Source organism: Taudactylus pleione, unplaced genomic scaffold (genome assembly GCF_031769625.1).
Source record: "Taudactylus pleione unplaced genomic scaffold, aTauple2 ptg000041l, whole genome shotgun sequence".
Classification (NCBI taxonomy): domain Eukaryota; kingdom Metazoa; phylum Chordata; class Amphibia; order Anura; family Myobatrachidae; genus Taudactylus; species Taudactylus pleione.
Genome location: NW_028284443.1, coordinates 71,205,925 through 71,233,536, shown reverse-complemented (window position 1 = coordinate 71,233,536; position 27,612 = coordinate 71,205,925). Strand labels below are relative to the sequence as shown.

The window sequence follows — 27,612 nt, the reverse complement described above, 5'->3', positions numbered from 1 at the left end:
CTGCTTTCAGCCAATCAGCAGTCTTTTATCATAAAAATGGCCGCTGACAGGCTCAGAGCAGCCAGACTCTTAGCCAATCATGGCTAAGGTACAGGAAACCCAGGTGTGCAGGGAAGAGCACTGGGCTTTCAGCCCAGAGCTGGTTGATGCTCGAGATGGGGTGGACCACATTTTTGGGGGGAGTCCTTACTTTCCGAGGATTGCCAGCCATGGGCTGACCAGTTTGGGCCTGGAGAATGGTTTTGCAGGGGTCCCCCTGCTGTGCCCAGTACCACCCCGGCTGGTTCAGCCCTATGCTGGTTATAGAAATGTTGGTTATTGCCCCTGATTTTCCTGTACCAGAACAGGTTCAGAGGTTCAGGGCTGGTTATGCTTTTGGAGGGAGGAACCCCACGCCCTTTTATTGTTTTTAAATGATAACCTTTCTGTACATTATACAATACAGCAGCATTGCACAGATCACAATGATCCATGCAGTGCTTCTGCTAAACACGCAGCTCACAGGCAAGTCTGTTCTTTGCAGTCCAAATATGACTGAACATACACGCTTACAAAGATGATTCCATACACCATCGGAAAAAACGATTCTTAGTAAATGTGTGGTTTATTGGGAAATATTCACTCATGTCCCTGCGATGCTCAGTGTGTTTAAAACTGGGTTTGACACAATGCTTAGTAAATAATTGCAACATCAGAATACATTATACAATTAAATATACAGAAGGATCGCATCTGTACCATATGAGTAAGTGTTCCCCCCAGAAAATTTTGCAATAATAATATGTTTTAAACCCTGACCTTATAATGATTTGAAATAACATTTTATATATTAATTATCCTCTTCTTATTAGAGGCCCAGTCATCTGATTATGAAAAAACTGCAAAGTCTGTAGGATTTGGTCCTTTTTATACAGCTCCCAGATACTGGGTCTCATTCAGACCCGGTCGCAAGCGCTGAGCGCTCGCAATCTGGTCGATGTTAAGGCCCTGCGCACGCACAGCGGCTGCACTGCGCGTGCGCAAGCCCCAGAGCGAGAGAGAAATTCTCTCACTCCGGAGCTCTCTACAAGAGAGGCGGCTGTCGATGTTGATAGACAGCTCGCCCCGCTTTGTGGCCGGGGGGGGGGGGGGGGGGGGTGGCTACACAAACGGAGGAGTTCCTGACGGAATGCCTGCCGTTTTGTGGGCGGCCGCACTGACATCAGCAGTGATGTCAGTGGGGTGCTTCCTGCTCGATTAGAACAGGAAGCTCCCTGGGGCTTGCGGTTGCCGAGACCCAACCTTAGGGTCTCATCGCAAGCCCAGATGGCCCATCGCGACCATCACCCTGGTCGGTTACCACCCACAGCTTAGCTAGCGACCAGGAGGCCGCACTAAAAAATACTAGCGGCCGCCCTCATTCAGAACGAGCGGTTGCTTCTTGCGACTGCCTCTGAATGAGGGCCACTGTCCCCACTTGCAGGCTTCCAAAGTGCCGGGTGGTGCACCCGCAAAAAACAGCCTGGGGAGAACACTGAGTGTTAACTATGCAATAATAATATTCAATATATAGCTAAAAGTGCTAATATTTAACTGATCATATCAATCATGGTCGGTTCTGCCTCCACTTCTTTACAGCAGGTAATGCACTACAGACAGTCATCTCCTGTATGCTAGCAACAGAAGACCCATGTAGTCTAGATCTAATAAGTAGCTCTGACCCTGGGGAGGGAAGCGGCTTCGCTATACTATTTGGTTATTCATGCTCTCTGTTTCTTTAATTGTTTTTTTCTTTATATTTAGTTTTCGGCTATACCATACAATAATACTGCAAAAAACATGGGTCTTATGGTATTCTTTATAGTGTTTTACTATGTTATGTGTGTCACAGTTGTTTTGCTTGTTTGATTTTGTGTTTATTCTTATCTGTATTTCTTTCAGAGAAATAAAAATATATCTGATAAAAAAAAATTTAAAAAAAAGAAGTCGCTCTATTAGATTCAGGTTTAGTGATGGCAAATGCAAAGACCATCAAACAAACCAGGGCCTCCAAATTGTAAATAATGGGGGGGTGCGAGAAGAATTCCTTAGCCCGCCCAAACACCACGTTGAATTTAATAGCTTCGGGAGCTCCCTCCCGCGGCTATTCAACATCGCTTTGAATTGAATTTCCCTCAGTGTTAGCCATTGTGGATTTTTCTGCAGTTTTGACCCGTTCTTGGCCTTATTGTTAATGACAACACCTTGACTCTGACCTTGCTTTTGGATACTGATTTGGTGTTCCTGAACTCTGCCCAACATCAACCTCGCTTTCTGTGTCTCTGAATCTAGATCATATTATCTCCAAGTAGTTACTCTCTTGGAGATAATACCTTTGGCTTGTGTATAAATCCTGGGGATGACTGAAAACAAGTAAACACGACTGGGGTTTTCAGATCAGAGTCAGGACCCTTGGACTGGGCTGACTAGTCAGAGGAATTGTGGTGGTTGAATAAGAAGTCTACTCATGGGTGTGATCCCTGTGGTAAATGCCTGGTGCCTTCAGAGAAGTCAGTGACACCTGGAAGGCTCCCAGCCTGCCTCTGGAACCAATAGAGTGGAACTCAACCCCTTACCCTGGGTGACTGGAGGCTACATCCTCAAGATCTAGTACCCCCAGCAACTGGAGTGAACGCTGAAGCAGAAACTTAGCATGAACCCCACACTCAAAGAGAGGACCCCCAGGAACACAACCACCATCAATATTGGTACTGATGGTATGGTGAGTGGATAGTCCCAAAACTAAGTCAGGAGCTGCGATGCTGAGAATAGGCATTACAATTGCAGAGCAGCAAAGTAATCTGGAGTACAATATACAGTAGGTAAAGTCCACCTGAACCCGCAATAAGCAGGAGAGTTGTACTCAGAGGACTTGCAGGAAGTCAGGATCACTGTAGTCTGAAGACTTGGCACTTGAAGCACTAGGATAGTCTATGGGACGCTCAGCAGACTTCAGACTACTACGCAGGCTGGAACAAAAGTGTAACACATAGGCTTGGGTTGAACTGGAACCAGATTGGGACCAGAATGGAATGGCAGTCTTGAACCAGACTTGGAGTAACAATAGCGGAAGCAGACTGAGATTGGAGGCAATGGAACCGGAACCAGAGGCTTAAACCGGGCTGGGACCAATGAAAGAAAGACCGTAACGAGACTGGAGGCTTAAACTGGGCAGGGAACGATGATAGCAGCAACGGAACCAGAATAGGACCGGAAACTTGAACCAGGCTAGGCCTGGTGATAGCAGTAACAGAACCGGAATAGGACTAGAAGCTTGGGGTGGTGATAGCAGTAACAGAACTGGAATGGGACCGGAGGCTTGGAGTGGTGATAGCAGTAACAGAACCGGAATGGGACCAAATGAGAGCAGCAGCTTGAATACAGGCTGGTAAAGGTAGACTGGAGTCTGGTTACAGCACAGGACTGAAGAGTAGATGAAGCAGCCGTGGTTTGCAGAAATCTAGCAGATAGCATGTTCAGGCAGCCAATCAGTGCTGGCACATACACACTGGTGAGTGAGCACACAGAGAGGCATTGAATCACATTTTTCTGACAATGTGCTAGTGGCAGGTGCAATGTTAAATAGTACACTCTTGCAAGAAATAGGAGGAGGCAGTAATGTGAGCGCAGGAGACAGGTAGAGACTGGATACTAGTGTTCACCTGATCAGAGTCAATATGGTTATGCCCATGGCCCAGAGGAATGTAGTGACAGCGCTCTGGGACGGAGTCACCACCTTGATGCACCACTGGACAGGATAAGTATGATTAAGTCCTTGTTTTGTGATAAAAACCACTTGATTAGAGAGAGGAATGATTTCAGTGAAGTGAACGCCAACCTGGTCACTACAGTTTATCAACAGTGACTGATCCCAGGAGTGACGGTTGCTCTAAATTTAAAAATTTACTTTAGAAAAAAATATATATATTAATCTCAAACTTGAAAACAAGCTTGGTCATAAAGTATGGGAACCATCTGGTCATGAAGTGAAGTGAACAGATCTGCAATGGGATGTCATGACGACACCAGGCAATAGATTTACTTATGACGGTCTTCTAATGTATATTTAGAGCTCAATCCCATTGCACATGCATCACATGAATGCACGCACCCAAGAAATGCAAGATCCATTAGAAATGTAAATATGTGGTAATCGCGTTGAGGGTGAGCGACTTTTCTACAAAAAGCAACCTGGGAGAAGCGCAACCTGGGAGAACCCCCAAAACAGCTTGCAACTGAGATAGCATGACCATGTAGAAGGCTGTTAGTGGCCATAAGGAAAGTACTGGAGGATTTTAGATGGCGTTAAATGGCTGATTTTTGCACATTATATTAATGGTGAAAAAATTACAGCGAGCGTTTTTCATCAAATTAACGTCTCCAGTATTTTGGGGTACAGAAAAATGTCTGTATAGTATTATTTCATTGTTTTTATACATTTGTATTAAGTTGGAACAAATACTTTTACCTCATCTGCAAGTTCTAAAACACCTCTCCCATCAATACAACACCCCCACATACCTGTCCCACATCAAATACCATTATACACCTCCACATACATGTTCTACATCATATACACCTCCACATACATGTTCCACATCATATACCATATACATGTTCTACATCATATACACCTTCACATACATGTTCCACATCATATACCATTATAAAACCTCCACATACCTGTTCCACATCATATACCATTATACATCTCCACATACCTGTTCCACATCATACACCATATACATCTCCACATCATATACACCTCCACATACCTGTTCCACATCATATACCATTATACACCTCCACATACCTGTTCCACATCATATACCGTTATACACCTCCACATACCTGTTCCACATCATATACCATTATACACCTCCACATACATGTTCCACATCATATACCATTATACACCTCCACATACATGTTCCCCATCATATACACCTCCACATCATATACCATTGTACACCTCCACATACATCAGGGGTGGGGAACCTTTTTTCTGGCGAGGGCCATTTGGATTTTTAGAAAATCATTCGGGGACCATACAAAGTTATTAACTTAAAAATTTGCCTCCTATATTTGGTTAAAAACGTTATTAACTCACCCTTAATGCGATGGCTGTAAGTAACTGCTTCTCTTTGGTATGTTGCCAGGCAGAGTCTGGAGGGGCAGTCCCTATGGATGTGTGACAGGCAGATTGATAAGGCAGCCCTGGGGTCCTCTCAGTCCTAACCAGCCTGATGACAGCACTGACTGTACACACCCCCTGCTGTGCCACCACTGCCTGCTTGCCCGCGCTGTTAGGGTGAGACCCTGCACGCCCCTGCACTAACCAGCTCAATGGCAGCCAGATAACAGCCCTGATTCCCCCCTCCCTCCCCGTGCGCTGCCTGCCTGTCACCGCTGATGGGGAGAGAGCCCTGCATGGCACTCAATGACAGCCCTGACACCCTGATCCCCCCGTGCTACCTGCCGCCGCTGATAGGGAGAGAGCCCCTGCACTAATCCGCCCGATGACAGCCCTGACACCCTCCACTGCTGCACTACCTCCCGCCGCTGATAGCCAATGACAGCCCTGACACACACACCATCCCTCCGCTGTGCTACCTGCCTCCGCTGATAGCGCAGCGGGGGGAAGGGGTATGTCAGGGCTGTCATTGGCTACCAGCCATCAATGACAATCCTGACATCCCCTCTCCCCCTGCTGCGCTGCCTGCTACCGCTGACAGCCGCTACACTACGCTGATTCTGCTGCTGCCGCTGACAGCCGCTACACTACGCTGATTCTGCTGCTACCGCTGACAGCCGCTACACTACGCTGATTCTGCTGCTGCCGCTGACAGCCGCTGCACTAGGCTGATTCTGCTGCTGCCGCTGACAGCCGCTCCACTACGCAGATTCTTCTGCTGCCGCTGACAGCCAGCCGGCGATTTCACCTTGCAGGCCGTATACGGCCCGTGGGCCGGAGGTTCCCCACCCCTGACATACATGTTCCACATCATATACCATATACACCTCCACATCATATATCATTATACACCGCCATATACATGTTCCACATCATATACCATTATACACCTCCACATACATGTTCCACATCATATACCATATACACCTCCACATACATGTTCCACATCATTTAACCAATTATTGAGCTGTTTGGAGAAATTCACCTGAAAACAGATATGTCTTTATTGGCCAAATAAGTTATTTAAACCCATTCAAATAAATGATTAGTTATTGGGAGGTGTGTACCAGAGGTTCTGCACTGTGGGCCTGACTCAGATTTGGGAATAGAGTAAAAAAGAACAAGTAACTGTACAATTTGGTAAAATCATGCTGCATTGCAGGTTGGGCAGATGTAAAATGTGCAAAGAGAATTAGATTTGGGCACAGAGCAGGGGGGCGTGGTCTGGAGTAGCATGGCATAGGACGCTTTTCACCAGCTCTCCCACTTGATCCTGGATATTTATCCTGTATTCGTGGAAGTACCTCTCATCTTTGATATACCGCTGTGGTATTCTCTTCTGCATCTTTCGGAGTACTCCGGTGTGCTTCCCGTCCTCTGTGGGATTACCTGCTGCCTGAAGACCTCGTCGGATGAGTCCCATGTTGCGGTGCATCTGCTATCCGCGGCTGTCATATTAAGTCTGTGGCTGTTTCCCAACTGCGCTGGTGCTGCGCCTGCACTGCTCCGGTATATCCTGTGTCAGAGGCCTTTGGGACTTCTCCCTTGGTGACTCTCCCAGCATATCTGCAGCCTGCTGATGTGCACTTGTCTGTCTCCTTGGTGGCTTCTGCGGGTGAGTCCTGGTGGTGTGCCAGCCACCGCCATCTTGCCGCGGGGGCTTCCTATAGGCAGCAGTGTTGATCTCCCTGCTGTGCTGAGGCTCCTACTCTTGGACATTTATTCTGTTTATAGTGGTTCTATAACTCTCTGTGGCTGTATGTATATCTCAAACATGCATAGTTCTCTGCAACTAATCCTATAGGCTGTCAATGCCTCTACACAGAGACTTCTCCATAAGCTCGATACTAAGCCAGTGGATATAATTTATACCTGTAGACCCCCCGGTAGTGTTGTGCAGGTGTCAAGCCGGACACTTACCTGATTTCTGGGTGTGCAGTTCTCACAGAGACTTTGTCCGTCTGCATCCTGGTTTCGTTTGCTGTAGCTGCGGATCTTCAACAGATTCCTTCTATAATTCTATTTGGTGCATCACGATTATGGGATTTACTGTTTAAGTACAATGTGAACTTTCCTGTTTCTCCTAGAGTATGCCGGGATGGGACTGTTCTTCCACTTTTATCCTTTCAAGGGAATGAAGCCTGACTGGACTAATGTTTAATAATTTTCAGCCCAGTATTAGACCTTACTAATAGATAATGTTGTTGTGAATTTTACATACCCTATTTTTCTCCTTTTTCTTTTGTTTAATCTCCTCTGTGGTAAATGAATGTTTGTAAATGTCAATGTTTTGCTATGGGAGGTACTCCAGTTTTGTACAACGCAGATGAGTTTAGCTTAGCTTAGGTCATTCACTGTATTGCCCTTGGCATTTATGTAAGTTTACCATCCGCTATCTGGGTTTGGGGGGGGGGGGGGGGGGATTTATAGGTAGGTTAGTGTAGACTAGGGGGGTAGATGTTAGGGGATCCAGGTGTAACCAGGTTGGGGGGTTATGGGGAGATTTATTTTGGGTGTTTGTTTTGTTTCAACATTTTGGATAGATATTGGGTTTTATATATATTATATATATATATTTAATTATATATTTTTTTGTGATGTCCGGCTAATATATTTAGGAATTCATTGGTGATGTACTTAAATATTTTGTTTTGCGTCCTCAAATATTTGTTTTCTATTTGTCAACCCGAATGGCGCCTTCGGGTTTTTGTATACTCCTTTTTCCATGCCAGGTTTTTTTTTTTTTTTTTTTTAATATATCCTGTTTGGTCTCATAAGTATTTTTTTATATTTTGTTCGCTATACTGGTGTAAGTCCTTTTTTATATCGCAATTTTTCTATACTGTCTGCCATGTTTGTTTTATTTTCTTTTATGTTTTTTGTAACTAAAAATCTCAATAAAACTTTATTGAATTTAAAAAATAATAATTAGATTTGGGAGGGGTATCCAAACTGACATCTAAATTGCAGTGTAAAAATAAAGCTGTCCAGCATTTGTGGGCTACATGCAAAAGCAGCCAGTATTTACCCCACATGAAAAAAAAGTATGTATTTGCACCACTTACATTACAACATGGTTTGTTCAGGTGCCCAGCTACTTGCTCTCTCTCACTCTATTTCCAAATCTGAATAAGGCCCCAAGTCCTGACAGGTTTTACATTAATACAAAGACCTTACCTTTTCACCTGCTCAGGGGGTTGCACACAAAAAACTCTAATTTCCCCTGAAAAATGTACGCAAATTTGGAATTGGATTGCAAATGTAATAGTCAGGGGATTTCTCAGTGAGAACAAATCGCAGGATCCAACTCGCACCTAATAGCGTTGAGCCTTTAATCTTTTTTTAACCAGTATTTCTGTAAGACCTAAGTTGTTATTATTTGCTGTTTTTATATGGCAAAGTATATATTTACACATTTAATGGTTCATGTGTTAGGAATCTACTTAGCTCATGAAAAATTAATAGTAATAAAGCTAAACTCTCCAGAATGGTAGAAAAATTTAGAGCAAATCGGATATGAAAATCAAAGATGTTTAAAGCGGTTACAAAGTTTGCATTATGTTAACTTGGGTATGCATTTATATAAGATGACTTAATAATTTAGTTATCACCCCAGCAATCATTCAAACACTTCTCTATGTTATCTTATTTTGTACATATAACGGCATGGAAAGACACAAGAGGATCTCAGAGGAGGTGGCGCAAGCAGCGATGTGGAAGGACTGAGACACTATAGGGAAGTAAAGTGTTGAGTGGAAAGGTCAGAAATTGGGCATGTTCTGTGAAAAATAACATGGGTCTGTTTTTATACAGACAAGGTAACACAGAGTACATGTTATTGCTATAACTTTGTATGCAGGGGTTTGCGGACAATCTCTTGCAAGCAATAGTTTACAGTACAACTGCTGGATAAGCAAATGCTTTATTCTGAAGAAACTAGTCATTGGGCGGAAAGTAAGACCCATTCATAAATACTGTTCAACCTATAATATTTACCAATTTACACAGCCTTACTCTTACCACTTCCCTTACAGAGCACGAGCCTAACATTACCTTATGTATAGCCAAATTGGAGCCACCACTACTGACACTGATCCATCTAAGCCCTCATCTTCCACTGCCTAATGCTATCCTGTTTCCAGTGCAGTCTCTACCTAACACACCATCCTGTACTTACTGAATTAGTGGTGCAGAGACCGTAGGGAATAAATCAGAGACCAGCGTTGAATGAGGGCCACAGTTTGGGAAGCAGGGAGAGGTGAAAACCCACAAGAGAAGCTGGAGCAGGTCAAATAGCCAGGAGCAAAATAAGTGCTTTAGAGCAAAGTCCTCGATAGATTTACTTAGAAAGCAATTACTGTTCCAAAGACTATAGACTAAAAGCCATACAATATGCAAGGTTTTCTTTAAATGATCCATGCTGAGAATTCTGGTACATTCACTCTGAATTATTTCTAGCTTCTTACTCCCCAGCAGTGTTTGCTTATTTAATTACGCTTACTTTTAATTGTTCTTATAGTACTATTTTTCTGGTTTCATCTATAGTGTCAGGTTTTCTCCCTCATGCAAAGCAGATCAGCCCTTAAAACCCCCAGCTCACCTGCCATACCCCCTACCACAAAGCCTAGAGAGCGATTGCCTAGCATACAGAAATAAAAGTGTTTAATACACAAAATCCAGACCTTTGTTTTCAATTTCTGAAATACACTAAACAAAACTGTTAGTATCTGTTTCATATTAATTACAACACAAATACTTGCACCAGTTCATAAGCGAAAGTTCCTCACAATTAGAAATAAAAGAATAACATTACACTTCAGGTTTACACATAACTTGTACTTGTGGAAAAATAAACAAATGGAAATTGCGCTCCTTCCAGGACAAGAACAAATTAAATGTTATACCATACAAGAATGAATAATGTTCACCAAAGTCCCAATAGTGAATTTTCTTCCAAAACAATTTTTTTCTCAAGACTTTTGATGGGCGAAACGCGTCGTTGAAGGTGGGGAATCACTGCAGGACCAGAGGAGAGGAACTAGAACAACATATCCGAGTAGAGGTATCCAGGCCTGGAGGGAATATTAGAGAACTTATCTACTTGTGACATGCATATGTTTTGCCTTGCTCTGGTACGCAGGATTACTCACCCCTAGAAGTGCACTAATATTTGCTTGTTTGTGGTGATTAAACAGTATTACGCTATGTGGAATATTTCCTATGTTCTTTTTTGAGGTCTACTAAGACTGAGGTATCCTAAAGGGAACGTGGAGAAGGAGAAATTCAAAAAAAATTGTTTTGGAAGAAAATTCACTATTGGGACTTTGGTGAACATTATTCATTCTTGTATGGTATAACATTTAATTTGTTCTTGTCCTGGAAGGAGCGCAATTCCCATTTGTTTATTTTTCCATTTGTATTTAGTATTGGTGGTACTATTGGGATTATTTGCTGCGCCTGATATTGTGCGCGATAGGGATTACCATATTATCATAACTTGTACTTGTGTTCAAGAGTAACTGCAAAAGGTTCTTTATATTGCTTAAAGCAGCAGGGAAATGTAACAATAGACGTTTGTCCTATTGAGGAAGTCAGAATTAATGAGTGAGTAGGAATACAGTGCAGCATGCATTGCCAGCTCTATGCAGTGGAAAGTGCTGAATTATTATTAATCTCCCACATATGAAATCAGTATTTTAATAACAATTAATACTTGAGAAGGAGTTGAAACCAACAAATGCCATATAAGGAGGACTACTTGAACACAATGTTTGCAACTAGTGAAATCTTTTGGTATTTTTGTTAGTTAATGTTCTCTTCCACTATAAAGATTCTAGACTAACCTTCAAGCTTCAGGTTCTCCTTTTCCATTCTCAGCAGTAGGATCTGTTGATGTATTGCTTTCCTCCATAACCTCTGAAGGTCTTCAGAGTTTCGCTTCCCATCAACACAGTCTGCAGCATTGTCGTCCTGAAGAAGAGACACTAGAGGGTCCTCTTCCATAGTCGGAGGGAGAGGAGATAATGGTAGCAAATCATTTACATCTAAATGATCTGAAACAATGGAGATATAGAACATTCACCATCATTTCCATAGTGTCATATCTTACAAACAAAGCATTGCATTCCCTCTGACTCGTGTCTGGTGTATTGTTCAGACAAGGAGAACTTACACTATGACACTAACACAGAGAATCACACTATCATACAGACTTCCTTTTTATGTTTTATATATACACATTCTAATACTTCTTGTTTTACCGTCAGATTTAGATCCTTGTTTCAGCATTTCTGGGTAGAATGTATGGTCTAATGTTTTCCATTGACACCTAATAATGAGGTACAACTTTTCAAATGCTATAAATATTGAGCCAACAAAATTAACCAGATTTCTCTGACAATAGATGAGCAAAAAATGTTTATTTTGACTATATTGTATTTCTAAATGTTCCATGTTGGGTTTAAACCATTATTGCTCGCCTTGGTATTTCAGCCCCAATGCAGTGGTACTGTATCACAGTTGTTAATAGGGTACACAAAATAAAGAATAAAGAAGAAAGGAGTCTGTAAAAGGTGCACAAAAGTCAAATAAATAACTTTTATTTATTTTTTTAAAAGGATTTCATGTTTATATTAAATATATATATATATATATATATAAAAAGCAAATGTTTGGAAAAAAAAATAATAGAAGTAGAAATTATTTGTAGAGATTGGAAATTTTTTTTAAAACTTCTCAACTGTGTGCCTGCGTTGAGTCTTATGTTAGAATGTACTGTATGCTGTATACATTTAAAGTAACAAAGTTAAGAATTGGGAACTTAGTTAAAATTCTTACAGAGTACAGCTGTCAGAGTAATGTTACATTCACTTACATCGAGTACACAACTATATCAGTATATGTATATACGGTAAATATCATTCCAAACTGATTAGCCAATTATTACAAACAGGCATCTCTTTAAATTAGGCAGTCGTACAGCGCTATACTGTATACTGTTTCCCTCAACAAGTGTCCATTGAAATGTTAATACAAAAAAGGACTACAGCCATGGCCAAAAGGTTTGAGAATGACATAAGTATTGGTCTTCACAAAGTCTGCTGCTTCAGTTTTTATGATGGCAATTTGCATATACTCCAGAATGTCATGAAAAGTGATCAGATGAATTGCAAAGTCTCTATTTACCATGACAATGAACGTAATCCCAAAAACAACATTTCCATTGCATTTTAGCCCTGCCACAAAAGCACCAGCTTACATGTCAGTGATTCTCTCATTAACACAGGTGAGTGTGTTGACAAGGACAAGGCTGGAGATCACAGACTGCAAGTTTTAAAAGGAGGTTGGAGCTTGAAATCATTGTTCTTCCTCAGTTAACCATGGTTACCCTGCAAGGAAACACATGCAGTCATCATTGCTTTGCACAAAAGGGCTTCACAGGCAAGGATGTTGCTGCTAGTAAGTAAGATTGCACCTAAATCATTTATCGGATCATCAAGAACTTCAAGGAGAGGGGTTCAATAGTTGTGAAGAAGGCTTCAGGACACCCAAGGACATCCAGCAAGCGATAGGACCGTCTCCTAAAGTTGATTCAGCTTCGGGATCGGGGCACCACAAGTGCTGAGCTTGCTCAGGAATGGCAGCAGGCAGGTGTGAGTGCATCTTCACGCACAGTGAGACAAAGACTTTTGGAGGATGTACTGGTTTCAAGAAGGGCTGCAAATAAGCCACTTCTCTCCAGGAAAAACATCTGGGACAGACTGATATTCTGCAAAAGGTACAGGGATTGGACTGCTGAGGACTGGGGTAAAGTTATTTTCTCTGATGAATCCCCTTTTTCAGATTGTTTGGGGCATCTGGAAAAACGCTTTTTCCGGAGAAGGAAAGGTGAGCGCTACCATCAGTCCAGTGTCATGGCTACAGTAAAGCATCCTGAGACCATTCATGTGTGGGGTTGCTTCTCAGCCAAGGGAGTGGGCTCACTCACAATTTTGCCTAAGAGCACAGCCATGACTAAAGAATGGTACCAAAACATCCACCAAGAGCAACTACTCCCAACCATCCAAGAAAAGTTTGGTGACGAACATTGCCTTTTCCAGCATGATGGAGCACCTTGCATAAGGCAAAAGTGATAACTAAGTGGCTCGGGGAAGAAAACCTCAAAATTTTGGGTCCATGGCCAGGAAACTCCCCAGACCTTAATGCCATTGAGAACTTGTGGTCAATCCTCAAGAGGCGGGTGGACAAACAAAAACCCACAAATTCTGACAAACTCCAAGTATTGATTAGGCAAGAATTGGCGGCCATCAGTCAGTATGTGGCCCAGAAGTTGATTGACAGCATGCCAGGGCGAATTGCAGAGGTCTTGAAAAAGAAGGGTCAACACTGCAAATATTGACTCTTTGCATAAACTTTATGTAATTGTCAATAAAAGCCTGTGACACATGAAATGCTTGTAATTTTACTTCAGTATACCATAGTGACATCTGACAAAAAGGTCTAAAAACACTGAGGCAGCAAACTTTGTGAAAACCAATACTTGTGCAATTCTCAAAACTTTTGGCCATGGCTGTAGATAAGGAGAAGCATTTTAGGTAAACACTGGAGGTATTCCCTTTATCTTGTGTATTCATATAGACTCCACTAGACCAAAAACACACACTATCATTTTATGTGAGAAAATGTTTTAGTGTATAAGCATTGGCAGCTTTATAGAAGGAATAACAGTGCAAAGTAATTTGATGCTATAGATATTGTCCTACTCCTTAAAAATCATAAGTGAGAAAAGAAATTCTCTACATGTAACCAAGTGCTGAAAGTATTCTGGCAGTACAAAATGTTTCAGTAAGGTAGCTCTATCACAGTGTATTTATTCTGAACAGGCTTGGACTGGGGCCCCGGGGATTCGGGGATTTCCCCGGTGGGCCCCGGTGTTTAATAGCCACGCCCTCTTTTGCGAGTGGGCGTGGTCTAGACCAGGTCGCATGCAGGGTTTATTTTATAGCAGGCTGTTTAGGTGACTGACCCGGCTGCTGATCGCTGACCCCCCCTTCCCTGCACTGGGCTGTCTCACATCACCTGCCGCGGCATTCCGCGCTGTTCACTACTTTGTTTATAGTCTTGCCTGCAGAGTCCCGTCTGGTGTAAGCTGCTGCCCCTCCCCCAGAACCATCCACCAATGAGGTAGGTTTGTCTCTTCTAGACACGCCCGCCTCTCCTCTCTCTGCACGGACTCCTGTGGCTGTGGCTTCCTGCTCCCTGCACAGCACTCTGACATTACAGAGAGTGTGAGGCTGGCTGGAGGCTGCTTTATATAGTAGTGTGCAGCATGGATTGCTTCATGTCTCCTTGCACTTGCAGCAAATGTCTCTCTCCAGTCACCTGCCATGAGAATGGCTTCAGGTAACATAGGACAATAAAAAAAAAGTTAATAAGCGCAACACCCCAAACCCCCCCCCCCCCCCCCCCCCCCCCCCCCCCCCCCCCCAATCCACTACACATGTCCATTTTCTCTGCATCCCAATCCTTGGAATCCTCCTAATCTCTGGAATGTAACAGAGCCTCTTGTCTTGTAAATTGTAACCCTCTCCCTGCCAGCCTCCTATTCCATGTACAGTATAGATTTTATTCCTGATAAAAAATAGATTAAATATATTAGGTATGTATATAGAATATACACTATATATGTATATATACTATGTATATGTATGCATGTTTTATGTGTATGTGTATACTAATTATATGTATGCATGTGTATACTATGTATGTATATATGTATACACATGTATGCTATGTGTTTGTATATATGTGTAAGCTATGTATAAGTACAGTATGTATGCATGTCTGTGTATACAATGTATATGTATGTATTATATATGTACAGTATGTGCGTGCATGCATGTTTGTATGTTATGTATGTATGCATGTCTATGTATACAATGTATATGTATACTATATATGTATTCTATGTATAGTTAATTGTGTATGCATGCTATGCATATATACATGTGTTCTATGTACATGATTGTTTATGTACAGAGGGTCTGATTCAGAGCCGGACGCTATTTGCGGACGGTCGTTCTGATAAAGGGGGTGGCTATTTAAATGAACCGTTCGCTCTTTGCGGTCTGTTGACGCCTCTATGTCTGAACGAGCGAACAAAACATGTGGTCGTTATTTGGAAAAATACGCCCCCTGGCCGCTCGCATCCTACGTCATGTCCGCTATTTAATAGATTAATCGAGTACATCGAAAGGCGAATGAACTGCTCGCTATTCTTGTGGTTGGTTTTTCCTACCGCTATCTTACGAGCAGTTCTGACTATAAAATAACCAATGACGCTGCTGTATTAATTATGCACACCTTTAAAACGCCCATTTTGACCTTTAAGCACGCCTGCGTTCTGATCTCCACTCCCCGTTTTCAAGCACCTTCCCCTGTTACCACCCACATACGCCTCATTCTGTCACTCAAAATAGCAGGCATTCGCTATTTAGCGAACAAACGATTTTCTGCCGCACTGACTGGTTCGCACATGCGTATTACAATCCGTACGTATGCGCAGTTGTGCAAACATCGCTCGAAACGAACGAGCGAGCCGCTTACGAGCGGCTCTTAATGAACCCCAGTATGTGTACACTATATATATATATATATATATATATATATATATATATATATATATATATATATATACACACACACACACACACACTCAGCATATGTGTGTGCGTTAACTATGTATATTATATATAAGCAATAATTGGTGCCCCTTTTATTAGACTACTATAATAAAAGGGTCACCGATTATTTATACTTTTAGAAAGGGGGCACGGATTATTACTCATTTAATAAAACAGAGCACGGAATACTATAATAAAAGTGGGCACGGATTATTGGTATTATATTAAAAGTGTCATAGATTATTGGTATTATTTAATGGGGATGACCATACCTACAAAAGGCTGGTCATGGTCACGCCCCATCAGTGGGCCTCTGTCATTGCATTCCCCTGTGGGCCCTTTATGCCCCAGTCCGACACTGATTCTGAATGCCCTGTCAGCGCTGTCAATTCTGGAGGTTTGTTAGAAGTTACAAAGTATCCATTAATAGCAACATTAGTACTGTATCAGCTATTTTTATTAATGCAGACCAGGCATAATGAGTGGTCTGCTCTGACAAATCATTAATCATTATCTTATTTATAACAAATACAAGTTTAGTATGAATTGATGCTGTTGCAAGGTAGCAACAGAGCAGGCATCAGATTTTGTAAACTAATGTGAGGGGTGTGCAATAAGGTTCCAGATGCACAAAAAGTATTATATTTACAAACAAACTGGACATCACATTTTTTTCAAAGTATTCACCAGAGGAGTCTATGCAAAGTTGCTTGTGCTCAAATTACTTGGTGAAGCATCTGGATCAGTCCAAAGCAGGTATGTCTTGTACACGTTGGATAAAGGTCTCCACTGCAGCTTCCGGTGACAAAACGAATACTAGGCATCTTGCGCTTAATTTGTGGGAACACAAAGAAGTCGCTGGGGGCCAGGTCTGGACTGTATGGCGGATTGCGAAGCTCCTGGATGCATTCATGGGCCAGAAAATACACCACTGTCATGGGCAGGTGCATTGTCGTGATGAAGAAGAGCACCAAAAGTGCGAGTTCTTGGTCGGGCACCTGGAAATGGCTTCTAGCACTTGCAGCAGGCATTGGTTGGTGTACCAGTCCCCAGTGATGATGCACTGCTGCATGAGTGGTCCGGTAGCTACATGACCAGTCTTGGCCACAAAAATAGCCAACATCTACTTGGCCACGCTGCATTCACGTCGGAACTTCTGTGGTGGCACACCTCCAACTGGGGTTCACTGGGCCGACTGTTGTTTGGTCTGAGGTCGAAACTGTAGATCCAGGCTTCTTCACCACTGATGATCTCCCAGACAGAGTTTGAGCAACCGCCATCAAACCTGGCCAGCATGTTTCGGCACCAGGTCACCTGAGCTTCCTTCTGCTTGTAATTCAGCTGATGTGGCACCCAGCATGCAGGAACCTTACTCAGGCCAAGCTTTTCATGGAGTATCAAGCGGATGGATCCCGATGAGATATCTATCTCCTTCTCTAACTGGGCAACAATCATCCAGGCGTCCACCTCAACTATGGCCCTCACAACTGGAACATTATCCTCAGGTCTCCTGCACCAAAATTGTGCAACCCACTCAAAACACAGTGGTTCAGGATGGTGCTTCCTCCCCAAAAGAAGCTTGCATTCGGTCAAACTCTCCTGTTGTTGCAGACCACTCTTAGGAGATCATGTTCGTAGAAGATCATGGCTCTCAACAGGCCTCTGTTGAGCGCCATAACGAGTTTGTAAAGGAAGTGAACAAGCTGACTTTTTCAGTTTGTGCAGTGCTGGTTATATACGGTCTGTGCCCTGAAATTTCATGAGAACTTTAGTCAGAGCTTACAGTACACAACCAGAGTGTCAGATTGTCTACTCTACCTATGCAATGCACATCCGGAAATTTATTGCACACACCTCGTATTGTCATATAATCCCACCAAGTTAAAAATATGATACGACAGGTCAATGTATAGGACTGAAAACCTGTATGATCTATCATGAAGGATGGCAAAATAATTTGTGTAATGATAAGAGATCTTAGCTGTGATTTTTTGCAGATGAGATGCTAGGCGTCGTTTGGACTGGCTTTGCAGTGGCTAACATAATAGGAGTAGTTCACAGTGAAAAGGGACTAAATGCAGATTAAGGAGTCACATTTTATTCCTTCTATTTTATGTGTTCATTTAGACCTCACTAGTCCAAAAATACACACTTAATCATTTTATATGAGACAATGTGTTTTACTGTACTGTATAAACCTTGGCATACATTTTGTTCAGTTTATGTAGAGGGAATAACAGTGTCATATAATTCCAGTTTATAGATTATAGCCCTTATAAAATCATAAGTGAGAAAATAAATGATCTACATATAAACAGGTGGTAAATTAAACTGGAAGAACAAAATGTTTTAATAAAGTAAGCTCTATTCAATGCGTATTTATTCTGAATGCACTGTCAGTGCTGTTAATCCGAGGATTGTTACATGTTACAAAGTACCCGTAAATGTTAACATTAGAATAGGTTGTTACTTATTAATGATGCTGCGACCACATAATATGAGATATGGTAAGAACTTACCCTTGTTATCTCTATTTCTACGAAGTCCATAGGGTTCCACAGGATACCTTGGGTATAGGTGTGACGTCAGTCGCAGGGCACCAAAGAGTTAAGCTTTCAGCCTCCCAGGATGCACTAGGTCCCCCTCCTATACCCCGCCCCCGGGCCAAGGCACCTCAGTTAGTTACCAAGCCATAGGCCGGAGGAGGAGAAGGAAGAGAGAGAACAAAGATCTGGACACATACAAGAATCACATTCTCACCAGAGGGAGACGGAAAACCGGTGACCAGAGCAAAGCCCATCTGCAGCACAGGTGCGACAGGGCGGGAGTCCTGTGGAACCCTATGGACTTCGTAGAAATAGAGATAACAAGGGTAAGTTCTTACCATATCTCATATTTTCTACTTCAGGGTCCATAGGGTATCCACAGGATACCTTGGGGATGTCCCAAAGCAGTATCCTTTAAGGGTGGGGACGCTCCTGTGCAGAAAGGAGAATCCGCCGCCCGAAGGAAGCATCCTGAGAGGCGAAGGTGTCAAACCTGTAATACCTCACGAAGGTATGGACAGAAGACCACGTAGCAGCCTTGCAGATCTGAACTGCCGAGGCACCACGTCGAGCTGCCCACGAAGGACCCACAGACCTAGTGGAATGAGCCTTCAGAGAAGGAGGGACCGGTAGGCCTTCATGAAGATAAGCTTCAGAAATAGCCATACGGATCCAGGCTGCCAAAGTTTGCTTTGAAGCAGGCCAACCCTTTTTACGGAAGCCAAAGAGGACAAACAAAGCGTCCGACTTCCTAAACGAAGAAGTGCGGTCAACATAAGTCCTTAAGGCCCGCACAACATCCAAAGAGGCCTCACCCACGGAAAGACCCGGTGAGTTAAAGGCCGGAACAACTATTTCCTCGTTAATATGAAACTGGGAAACAACTTTGGGAAGAAACTCGGGCCGAGTGCGGAGCACTGCCCTGTTCCCATAAAAAACCAAGAAAGGGGGTCTACAAGAAAGAGCCCCTAACTCAGAAACACGTCTGGCCGAAGCAATGGCCAGAAGGAAAACAGTCTTAGCTGTTAGCCATTTAAGATCCACTGAGCCCAGTGGTTCAAACGGCGGTCCTTGGAGAGCCCTCAGGACCACAGCCAAATCCCAAGGCGCCACAGGTGGAACAAAGGGCGGCTGAATGCGGAGAACACCCTGCATAAAGGTGCGCACATCCGGGATTGTAGCAATCCTACGGTGAAACCAGACAGATAGGGCCGAAACCTGTACCTTCAAAGAAGCAAGGCGAAGCCCATGATCTAGTCCCGCTTGCAGGAAGGCGAGAATCCGAGACAGACGAAACTCCCGCGGTGCATAACCTCTCGGTCGACACCACTGGAAGAACGTATGCCACACGCGATGGTATATCCTCGCGGAAGACGGTTTCCGAGCTCGCAACATGGTACGCACCACAGAGCTGGAAAACCCCCGGGACCTCAGCATGGCCGTCTCAACAGCCACGCCGTCAAAGACAGCCGAGTCAGGTCCGGGTGAAGGCAAGGACCCTGAGACAGAAGGTCCGGTCGTAGCGGCAACCGCAGAGGAATGTCCACGGACAGACCCTGAAGGTCTGAGAACCAGTGCCGTCTGGGCCACGCGGGAGCTATCAACAGGAGCGTCCCTCCTTCCTGTTTGAATTTCCGGATTACCCGTGGAAGGGAGACCGGAGGGAACAGGTATGCGAACCGGAACGTCCACCGGACGGACAGAGCATCCACCAGAGACGCCCCTTCGTCTCTTGTGCGAGACCCGTACACCGGCAACTTGTTGTTGTGCCGGGACGCCATGAGGTCGATTTCTGGAAGACCCCACCTGTCCACCAGTAGTTGAAAAACGTCCGGGTGCAGGGACCATTCCCCCGGATGAACGTCCTGGCGACTTAGAAAGTCCGCCTCCCAATTGAGCACTCCCGGGATGAAGACCGCTGATATGGCCGGAAGATTGCGCTCCGCCCAAACCAGGATCCGAGAGACCTCTACGAGAGCCGCCCGACTGCGAGTTCCTCCTTGCCTGTTTATGTAGGCCACGGTGGTAGCGTTGTCCGACTGGACCTGCACCGGGCGACCCTGGAGAAACCGCTGTGCCTGCTGGAGAGCATTGAAGACCGCACGGAGTTCCAAGATATTTATTGGAAGCTCCGCTTCTGTCGGCGTCCACCTGCCCTGGAACAAGTGTGGACCCGAAACTGCTCCCCAGCCCCGAAGACTGGCGTCCGTTGTCAACAGGACCCAATTTGGAACCCAGAACGGACGTCCCTTGTTGAGGTGGGTCGTCTGTAACCACCACGTAAGGGACAGGCGAACCTCCTGGGTGAGCACAATCGTCTGGGACTTCAGAGACTGAGTCAGCCCATTCCACTTGGACAGGATCAGGTGCTGCAGAGGTCTGGAGTGAAACTGGGCGTATTCCACCATGTCGAACACCGACACCATGGAGCCCAGTAACCTCATCGCCGAGTGTAAGGACACCCGGCGGCTGTGCAGACAACTGCGCACCCTTGACTGTAAAGCAGAGATCTTGTCCTCCGTCACGAAGATCCTTTGCTGTCCCGAGTCCAATAAGGCTCCAAGATGCAGAATCCTCCGAGACGGGATTAGAGTGGACTTCTGCCAGTTGATTAGCCAGCCGTGCCGTTGCAGCAGTGCAATGGTCAGGTCCAAGTGGCGTAACAGGAGCTCTGGAGATCCTGCCACCAATAACAGGTCATCCAAATACGGCAACATGCGGACTCCCTGCAGCCGCAGAGAAGCCGCCATGACCGCCATCACCTTGGTGAAAACACGTGGTGCTGTTGCCAGGCCAAAAGGTAACGCCCGAAACTGGAAGTGGTCGCTGCTGATTGCGAACCTGAGGAACTGTTGATGGCGCCAAAGAATAGGGACATGCAGGTAAGCGTCCTGTATGTCCAATGACACCAAGTAGTCCCCAGGTTCCAGCGCCAGAATGATGGACTGTAGGGTCTCCATCCGAAACTTCGGGACCCGCAAAGACTTGTTGAGTGCTTTGAGGTTGAGAATCGGACGATATGACCCATTGGGTTTCTGTACCAAAAATAGATTTGAATAGAAACCCTGGCCCCTCTGGGAGAATAGAACCGCCACTATAACTCCAGCCTGGAGCATAGTGTGCAATACCTTCCGCAGCTCCGTAGCCTTGTTCCGGTCTGATGGGAGACCCGTGGTGAAGAAGCGAGCCGGGGGTCTGTGCCGGAAGGAGAGGGCGTATCCGTGAGAAACCACCTCCAGAACCCAAGTGTCTGTCGTAGTGGTCGACCAACACTGGGCGAACTGTAGCAGGCGGCCTCCCACCCTGGGATCCCCCAAAGGGAGGCCCGGACCGTCAGGCCGCAGGCTTGTCATCTGGCTTGGGGGCCGGACGTCTGGTACTCCATGCCTGCTTCCGGGGCTTGACCGATTTCTTAGGGCCAGCCTGTCGAGGAAACGACTGTGGTTTGGGCCTGCCCTGGGCCCTAGATGACCGAAAGGACGATGGTCCCGAACCAGAAGGAGCAGCGGCCGACGGGAGACAGGCAGATTTGGCTGCCGCCAGCGTGGCCACAATCTTATCCAGATCCGGACCGAAGAGAACTTCTCCGGTAAACGGCAACGCTTCCAGACCTTTCTTGGAATCTGCGTCCGCCTTCCAGGATCGCAGCCACAAGGTGCGACGAGCAGCTACCGCTGCTGAAGAAATTCTAGACACCAGAGTACTAATGTCTAGAGCCGCCTCGTTGATGTAGGTGGCCGAATCACGGAGATTGCCAATCAACTCCGCCTGATCGGCCGGACAGTCGGATTCAAAAGAAGCCTCTAATGAATCCGCCCAGCGCTCCATCGCTCTGGCAACCCAGCAAATGGCCATAGCCGGCCGTGCTGCCCCCCCTGCAAGGGAATAAGCGGACTTCAGGCAGATTTCTACCTTGCGGTCCGTAGCATCCTTAAGGGAGGACATGGATGGCATCGGCAATGTGGCACTACGGACAAGACGGGTCACGTGAGAATCCACCTGTGGAGGGGATTCCCACTTCGCAAAATAATTATCCGCGAACGGATAAGCCACCGCCAGGCGTCTCTGCGGCTGGTATCTTTTGCCAGGTTGTTTCCACGCCTCCTCTAAATGGTCCACCAACTGACCCGAAAGAGGAAAGACTGTGGCATCGCCCTTCACATCTTTGAAAAAGGCATACTTAGATTTAGCCGCTGGGGGAACTTCGTCCTCAATCACCAAGGCTGTGCGGACCGCCCGAATAAGTCCAGGAATATATACTTTGGACTTAGCATCAGCGTCCTTAGTATGGAGAGGTTCCTGATCGTAAGGATCTAGAATCTCCCCATCATCAGACGTCCCTTCGTCATCCTCATAAGGAGCGGACAGAGACGCCACCGGCCTTTTATGAGACCGCATCACAGACTCCCCTTGCAACACATCCGACAAGTGCTGTACAGAACTCGTCAGGGAGTTAACCCACGCTGGCTCCTGAGAACCCGGGAGCGGGGAAATAGGGAGACTGTGGGGTACCACCAATTGTCGTGGGAACCCCTGCATGGGTGACGACACCACAGACTGCTGGGACAAACCCATCGGAGTAAACGCGGGCTGCGGAGCTAACTGGCCCACTAAAGCTGTTAACGCCTGAGCGAAACAAGCCCAGGGCGGCTCCTGTACCGGTGCTGTAACCGTAATAGGCCGCGCCATGGACAAACACTGCCGGCAAAGGCCCTCCGCGCTACCCTCCCCCTCCGCTAACGGTACTTTGCACGTGGTACACTGTAGCCGGAGGGGAAAATCACTTTCAGACATGATGGCACCACGTATGTGACCTCTCTCACCAATTAAGTATTAAATAGGCGAGAGACCACCCTGCAGCACCGCACCGCAAGGGCTTTAGCAGAAAGAACAGGGACAGTAATAAAGCTGACAGTTTAGAGAAGAAAAGTTACAGGCAGCAGCGCTAGCACAGTCACATACAATGCAGAGAAATAATAATTCCTGCACTAACAGCGCTGATCACTCAACTACACAGACACAGGGCCTGGTAGGACACAGCGCTGCATACACAGACCTGACCACAGCGGAGGAGAGGTATGCGGGGGGACCCAGACCACGATGCTTCCGTCCAGCGCTTCCAGCAGCGTTCACCATGCGTTCTGGAGAAGATGGCCGCCGAGGAGCAGAGAGGAGGCTGGCCTGGGGGAGGAGCGCTGCCACAGGACCAGTCGGCAGCATGCAGAGAGGGCTGTGTGCAGCGGGGGAGGCGCCGGCTGTGAGACAGGGAAGGCGCGCTCCCCTGGCATGCATTTAACCCCTGGGACGCCGCAGCGCTACCGCTCTGCTGCGGTCCGCTGTCCCAGGGGGTAGTGGAAGCGCAGGTTGGTCGCCTGGCTCCACGCTGCAGCCAGTCCCCAGGGAGCCCCCTGCCTGGGGACTTAGGACCATGTGATCAGCGGGGACCCACCGCGGGACCCCGCTGCTTACCTCTGTCCCCCTTGAATCCGGCCATGGTCCGGAGCATCTGGGGTCACCGCTAGCTGTGACCCCAGACGCCCACCAGCATCCCCGGATCAGTACCGGCGTTCTGGTACCGGCGGGGTGTAGGGAAGACAGCATGGACGTCAGGACTGACTGTCCATGCTGTACATCCAGTTGTGCAGCCACAGCTGCATGAAGAATAAGCTTCAGGGGCTCTTCTAGCCCCCACTCCAACAGGTGCACCCGACTCCGGCCGGGCACCAAACTAAACTGAGGTGCCTTGGCCCGGGGGCGGGGTATAGGAGGGGGACCTAGTGCATCCTGGGAGGCTGAAAGCTTAACTCTTTGGTGCCCTGCGACTGACGTCACACCTATACCCAAGGTATCCTGTGGATACCCTATGGACCCTGAAGTAGAAATAATGATTTATCTGCTCTTAGTTACACATCATTAATTTAGTAATTATATTATTAGTAACAAATATAAATGTAATATGTATTGCTGCTGGAGCAAGGTAACAATAGGGCAAGCATCAGATTTTGTAAAATAATACTGTCACGTAATTCAAACAAATAAGGTATATGCTGGTGATCTCCTGCTATATATAGTGAATCATAAGTGTATAGTACTACACAAATTGGTCTGGATTGAAACAAATGGGACAGTGCTAGTGAAGGTATGAACTGGGGAAGTCAACAGATTTGTATTTACCACCCAGCATAAATATCTGGGTGTAAAACTGTTGTCAAGCATTAGGAAGAGCACCGGACACAAGCCCTGGGAGATCATCAAGTCTATTTTAAGCAGTTCATGCATGTCGGAAATATGAGTGTAAGCATGACGATTTACCGCTATGCAGTCGGGAAACCGGCGTACCTAACCCTGACAGCCGGCTTCCTGACTGTCATATCCTGGCAAGGGTATAAAGACAGGCGTCGATATGCCGACGCCTGTCATTAGACATACGCCGGGAGCCCGACATCCCGATCGAAGGGACGCCGAGCGCGAATAGCTGCGGAGGTGGGGGGGGTTTAGGTTTAGTGTTCCCGGGGGGGACTTAGGGTTAGGCACCCCCCTGGGAGGTTAGGTTCAGGCTGGGGGAAGGGCGGGTTAGCGTTAGGCACACCCGGGGGGGGGGGGACTTAGGTTTAGGCGGCGGGGAAGGGGGGGTTAGGTTTAGGCACTGGGGGGGGAAGGTTACGGTTAGGCACCCCTAAGGGAGGGTTAGGGGGTAGAAATAGGTTAGTCAATACTTACCTTAGGACGATCAGGATTTCCTCCTCTGCCATGATGCCGCTGTCGGGATTCCAACCGCCGGGCATGGGTCCAGCGGTAAATCATACCGATTCCCGATGAACCACCTTATTTACAACAGTACTGCCGGCACACGTAAAATGCTTTAAGTATCGTTTCACATTGGTACATCTCCTGATGCCTGTGTACCAGGGTTCACATACTGCTGGTCACTATTTTCATGTTCGACAAGACGTATTTATCCCAGCAGAGAAGTCTACAATTACTATGTGGGATGGAAGATAGTGGGCTGGCAGTGGAGATGAATCATTCTAAGAGCAGATCATATATAGAACATGTAGCAGAGGTTTGTATTACTTTAGAATTGTGTGCAAGCTGTGTGGGTTTCAGCTCAGTTCCTCCTTGACCAGACTCATTTTCACATTTTGAAGACACATTAAGTCCAGTAAAAATAACTATAATTGCTTTGTCATTTTAGAAAGTCCCTTTTTTTTCCTTTATTTGTTGCATATTAGGAAATTATTTATCTGAATGTATGTAATAGACCCAATTGCTAATTTTTACGACCCCCCAAAAAACCCAGGCAATCTAAGGGAGCCTGTAATTTAACATGTTTGTCATGGTAAGCTTGTGTCCCCATACAAGCATTCCTGAGCCACTAAATATAACAGTAAAAAACATATGGGGGGGGGGATGTATCATAGCTTGTAGAAAAATAAAGTGGAGAGAGATAAAGTACCAACTAATTGGCTCCTGTGACTTTACAGGCCGAGTTTGAAAAATGACAGTTAGGAGCTGATTGGTTGGTTCTTTATCGCTTTCCAAGTTTTGACACATCTTCCCATGGTCTCTCGCTTCAATAAGGAACCTGTAATAGGGTTTGCGCAGTATGTAAATTGCTTTTATTCGGGCTGTACCCCAGGCCGGCTTTCACCAACTGTCAGCTTTTGCCTCACAGAGCAGAAAGACTCTGGTGACTCCTGTAGGAAACAACTTTTACAATGAGAGGGGAGTGACCCTGACAATAGGACTGAAAACTGTCATGCATAGACACGGATGGAGGCAACACAAATATTGGAGGCGCACAAGCATGCGGTATGGTGACAAATACATTTCAACAATATGAAGTCAAATTGAAAAAAAAAAATAAAAACAGCAGCTGGTAAATTTAGTATTCAAATGAAGAAAATGTATAAATGTACACTTTGTTTTTCCCTGTAGGGGTGTTGATATTAGACATTTGTTACCACTACACTTTTTTTTTGTTAAAACCAGAGTTTTTGCGAATAATGCTAACGGCATGTGTAACATAACACAGTCATGCATGCTCTTATTGCACAAAGAAAACGCTAGCAAGACAGGGCGCAATCCATTACAGAAGAGTAGAAACACCAGCATTAACAAACACTAAAACACAGAGTAAGTCTCAAACCTTTATGCTGCATATCTGAGGAGGACTTAACCATTGGTGACGCTACCCTGAGGAAAATCTGCTGGCGCCACGAGATTCGTCGAGGTGTGTGAGATGGTCCAGTAATATTTAAGGAATCGTTACTGCAAGAAGGGAACGTCTTCCTCCTACCTTCAAATTCACTGCTGGAAAACATTAATTGCAATAATATGAATATATGATTATGCACAAAGCAGGAGGCCAGCTAGATTGATATTCTCGGTTCCAATAAATTAATTCATTGTGTAATTACATGCAGTTATAATTCAAACACATGGTGGCAATTAAAATGTAACTGTCCCTCTAGATTAGTGGTTCTCAAACTTTTTCACCAGGCATCACCCAGTCGTCGTGCCCCCAGCAGGCTATTTTCACTAAGAACCTAGTATCTCCTATATGAAATTCACGTTTCCACTAACACTTCTCTAATTTTTTAATATAGTAAACAGGCTTTATTGCAAATATTATAAGCATTGTTTTACTTCCTAAATATTCATTTAAAGCACTACATAACCTTCCTGAGCTTCAAACACACACATGATAATGATATAATATGAGGGCTGATTGAAAGATAATGAGACTTATTGTTTTATTCAGAATCAGATAACTCCACAGGATCTGAACATTTTTCTTTTTCAAAGTAGCGTCCTACACAGTCAAAACATTTTTTGCAGCGTTTTAACAACGATTCAAAGACATCTAGTAGACTGTTTTGTGACATCAATTTTAGTGTTGCATCTTCACTTCATCATCTGTAGAGAACTGCTTTCAGTACATATGTTTATTCAGGGTTGGGAATGACTAGAAATCACAGGTGGCAAAGTCCGGGCTATATAGAGGGTGTTCCAGTGCTGTCCCATTAATTTCAGTCGGTGCTGCCAATGCAACAGCAGCAACATGTGGTCGGGCATTGTCTTGGAGCAAAAACTACTGTTTCTTGAGCAAATATGGTCTTTTCTTCCTCATGGCTCCACACAAATGGGTTTTCAGGACGTTTGCATAGTA

The 27,612-nt window shown here is 45.3% G+C and overlaps 1 protein-coding gene across 2 annotated transcripts in view; it reads right to left on the bottom strand.

Moving 5' to 3' along the window:
* TBC1D4 (TBC1 domain family member 4) overlaps positions 1-27,612 on the bottom strand; it is a 180,702-nt gene that overhangs the window by 19,140 nt on the left and 133,950 nt on the right. For both annotated transcript variants that reach the window (XM_088459332.1, XM_088459333.1), the window contains 2 exons: positions 26,590-26,753; positions 11,056-11,265 (listed from right to left, as the gene is read on the bottom strand). In XM_088459332.1, the coding sequence (XP_088315458.1) occupies positions 11,056-11,265; positions 26,590-26,753 (374 nt within the window). The remainder of the gene's footprint in view (positions 1-11,055; positions 11,266-26,589; positions 26,754-27,612) is intronic.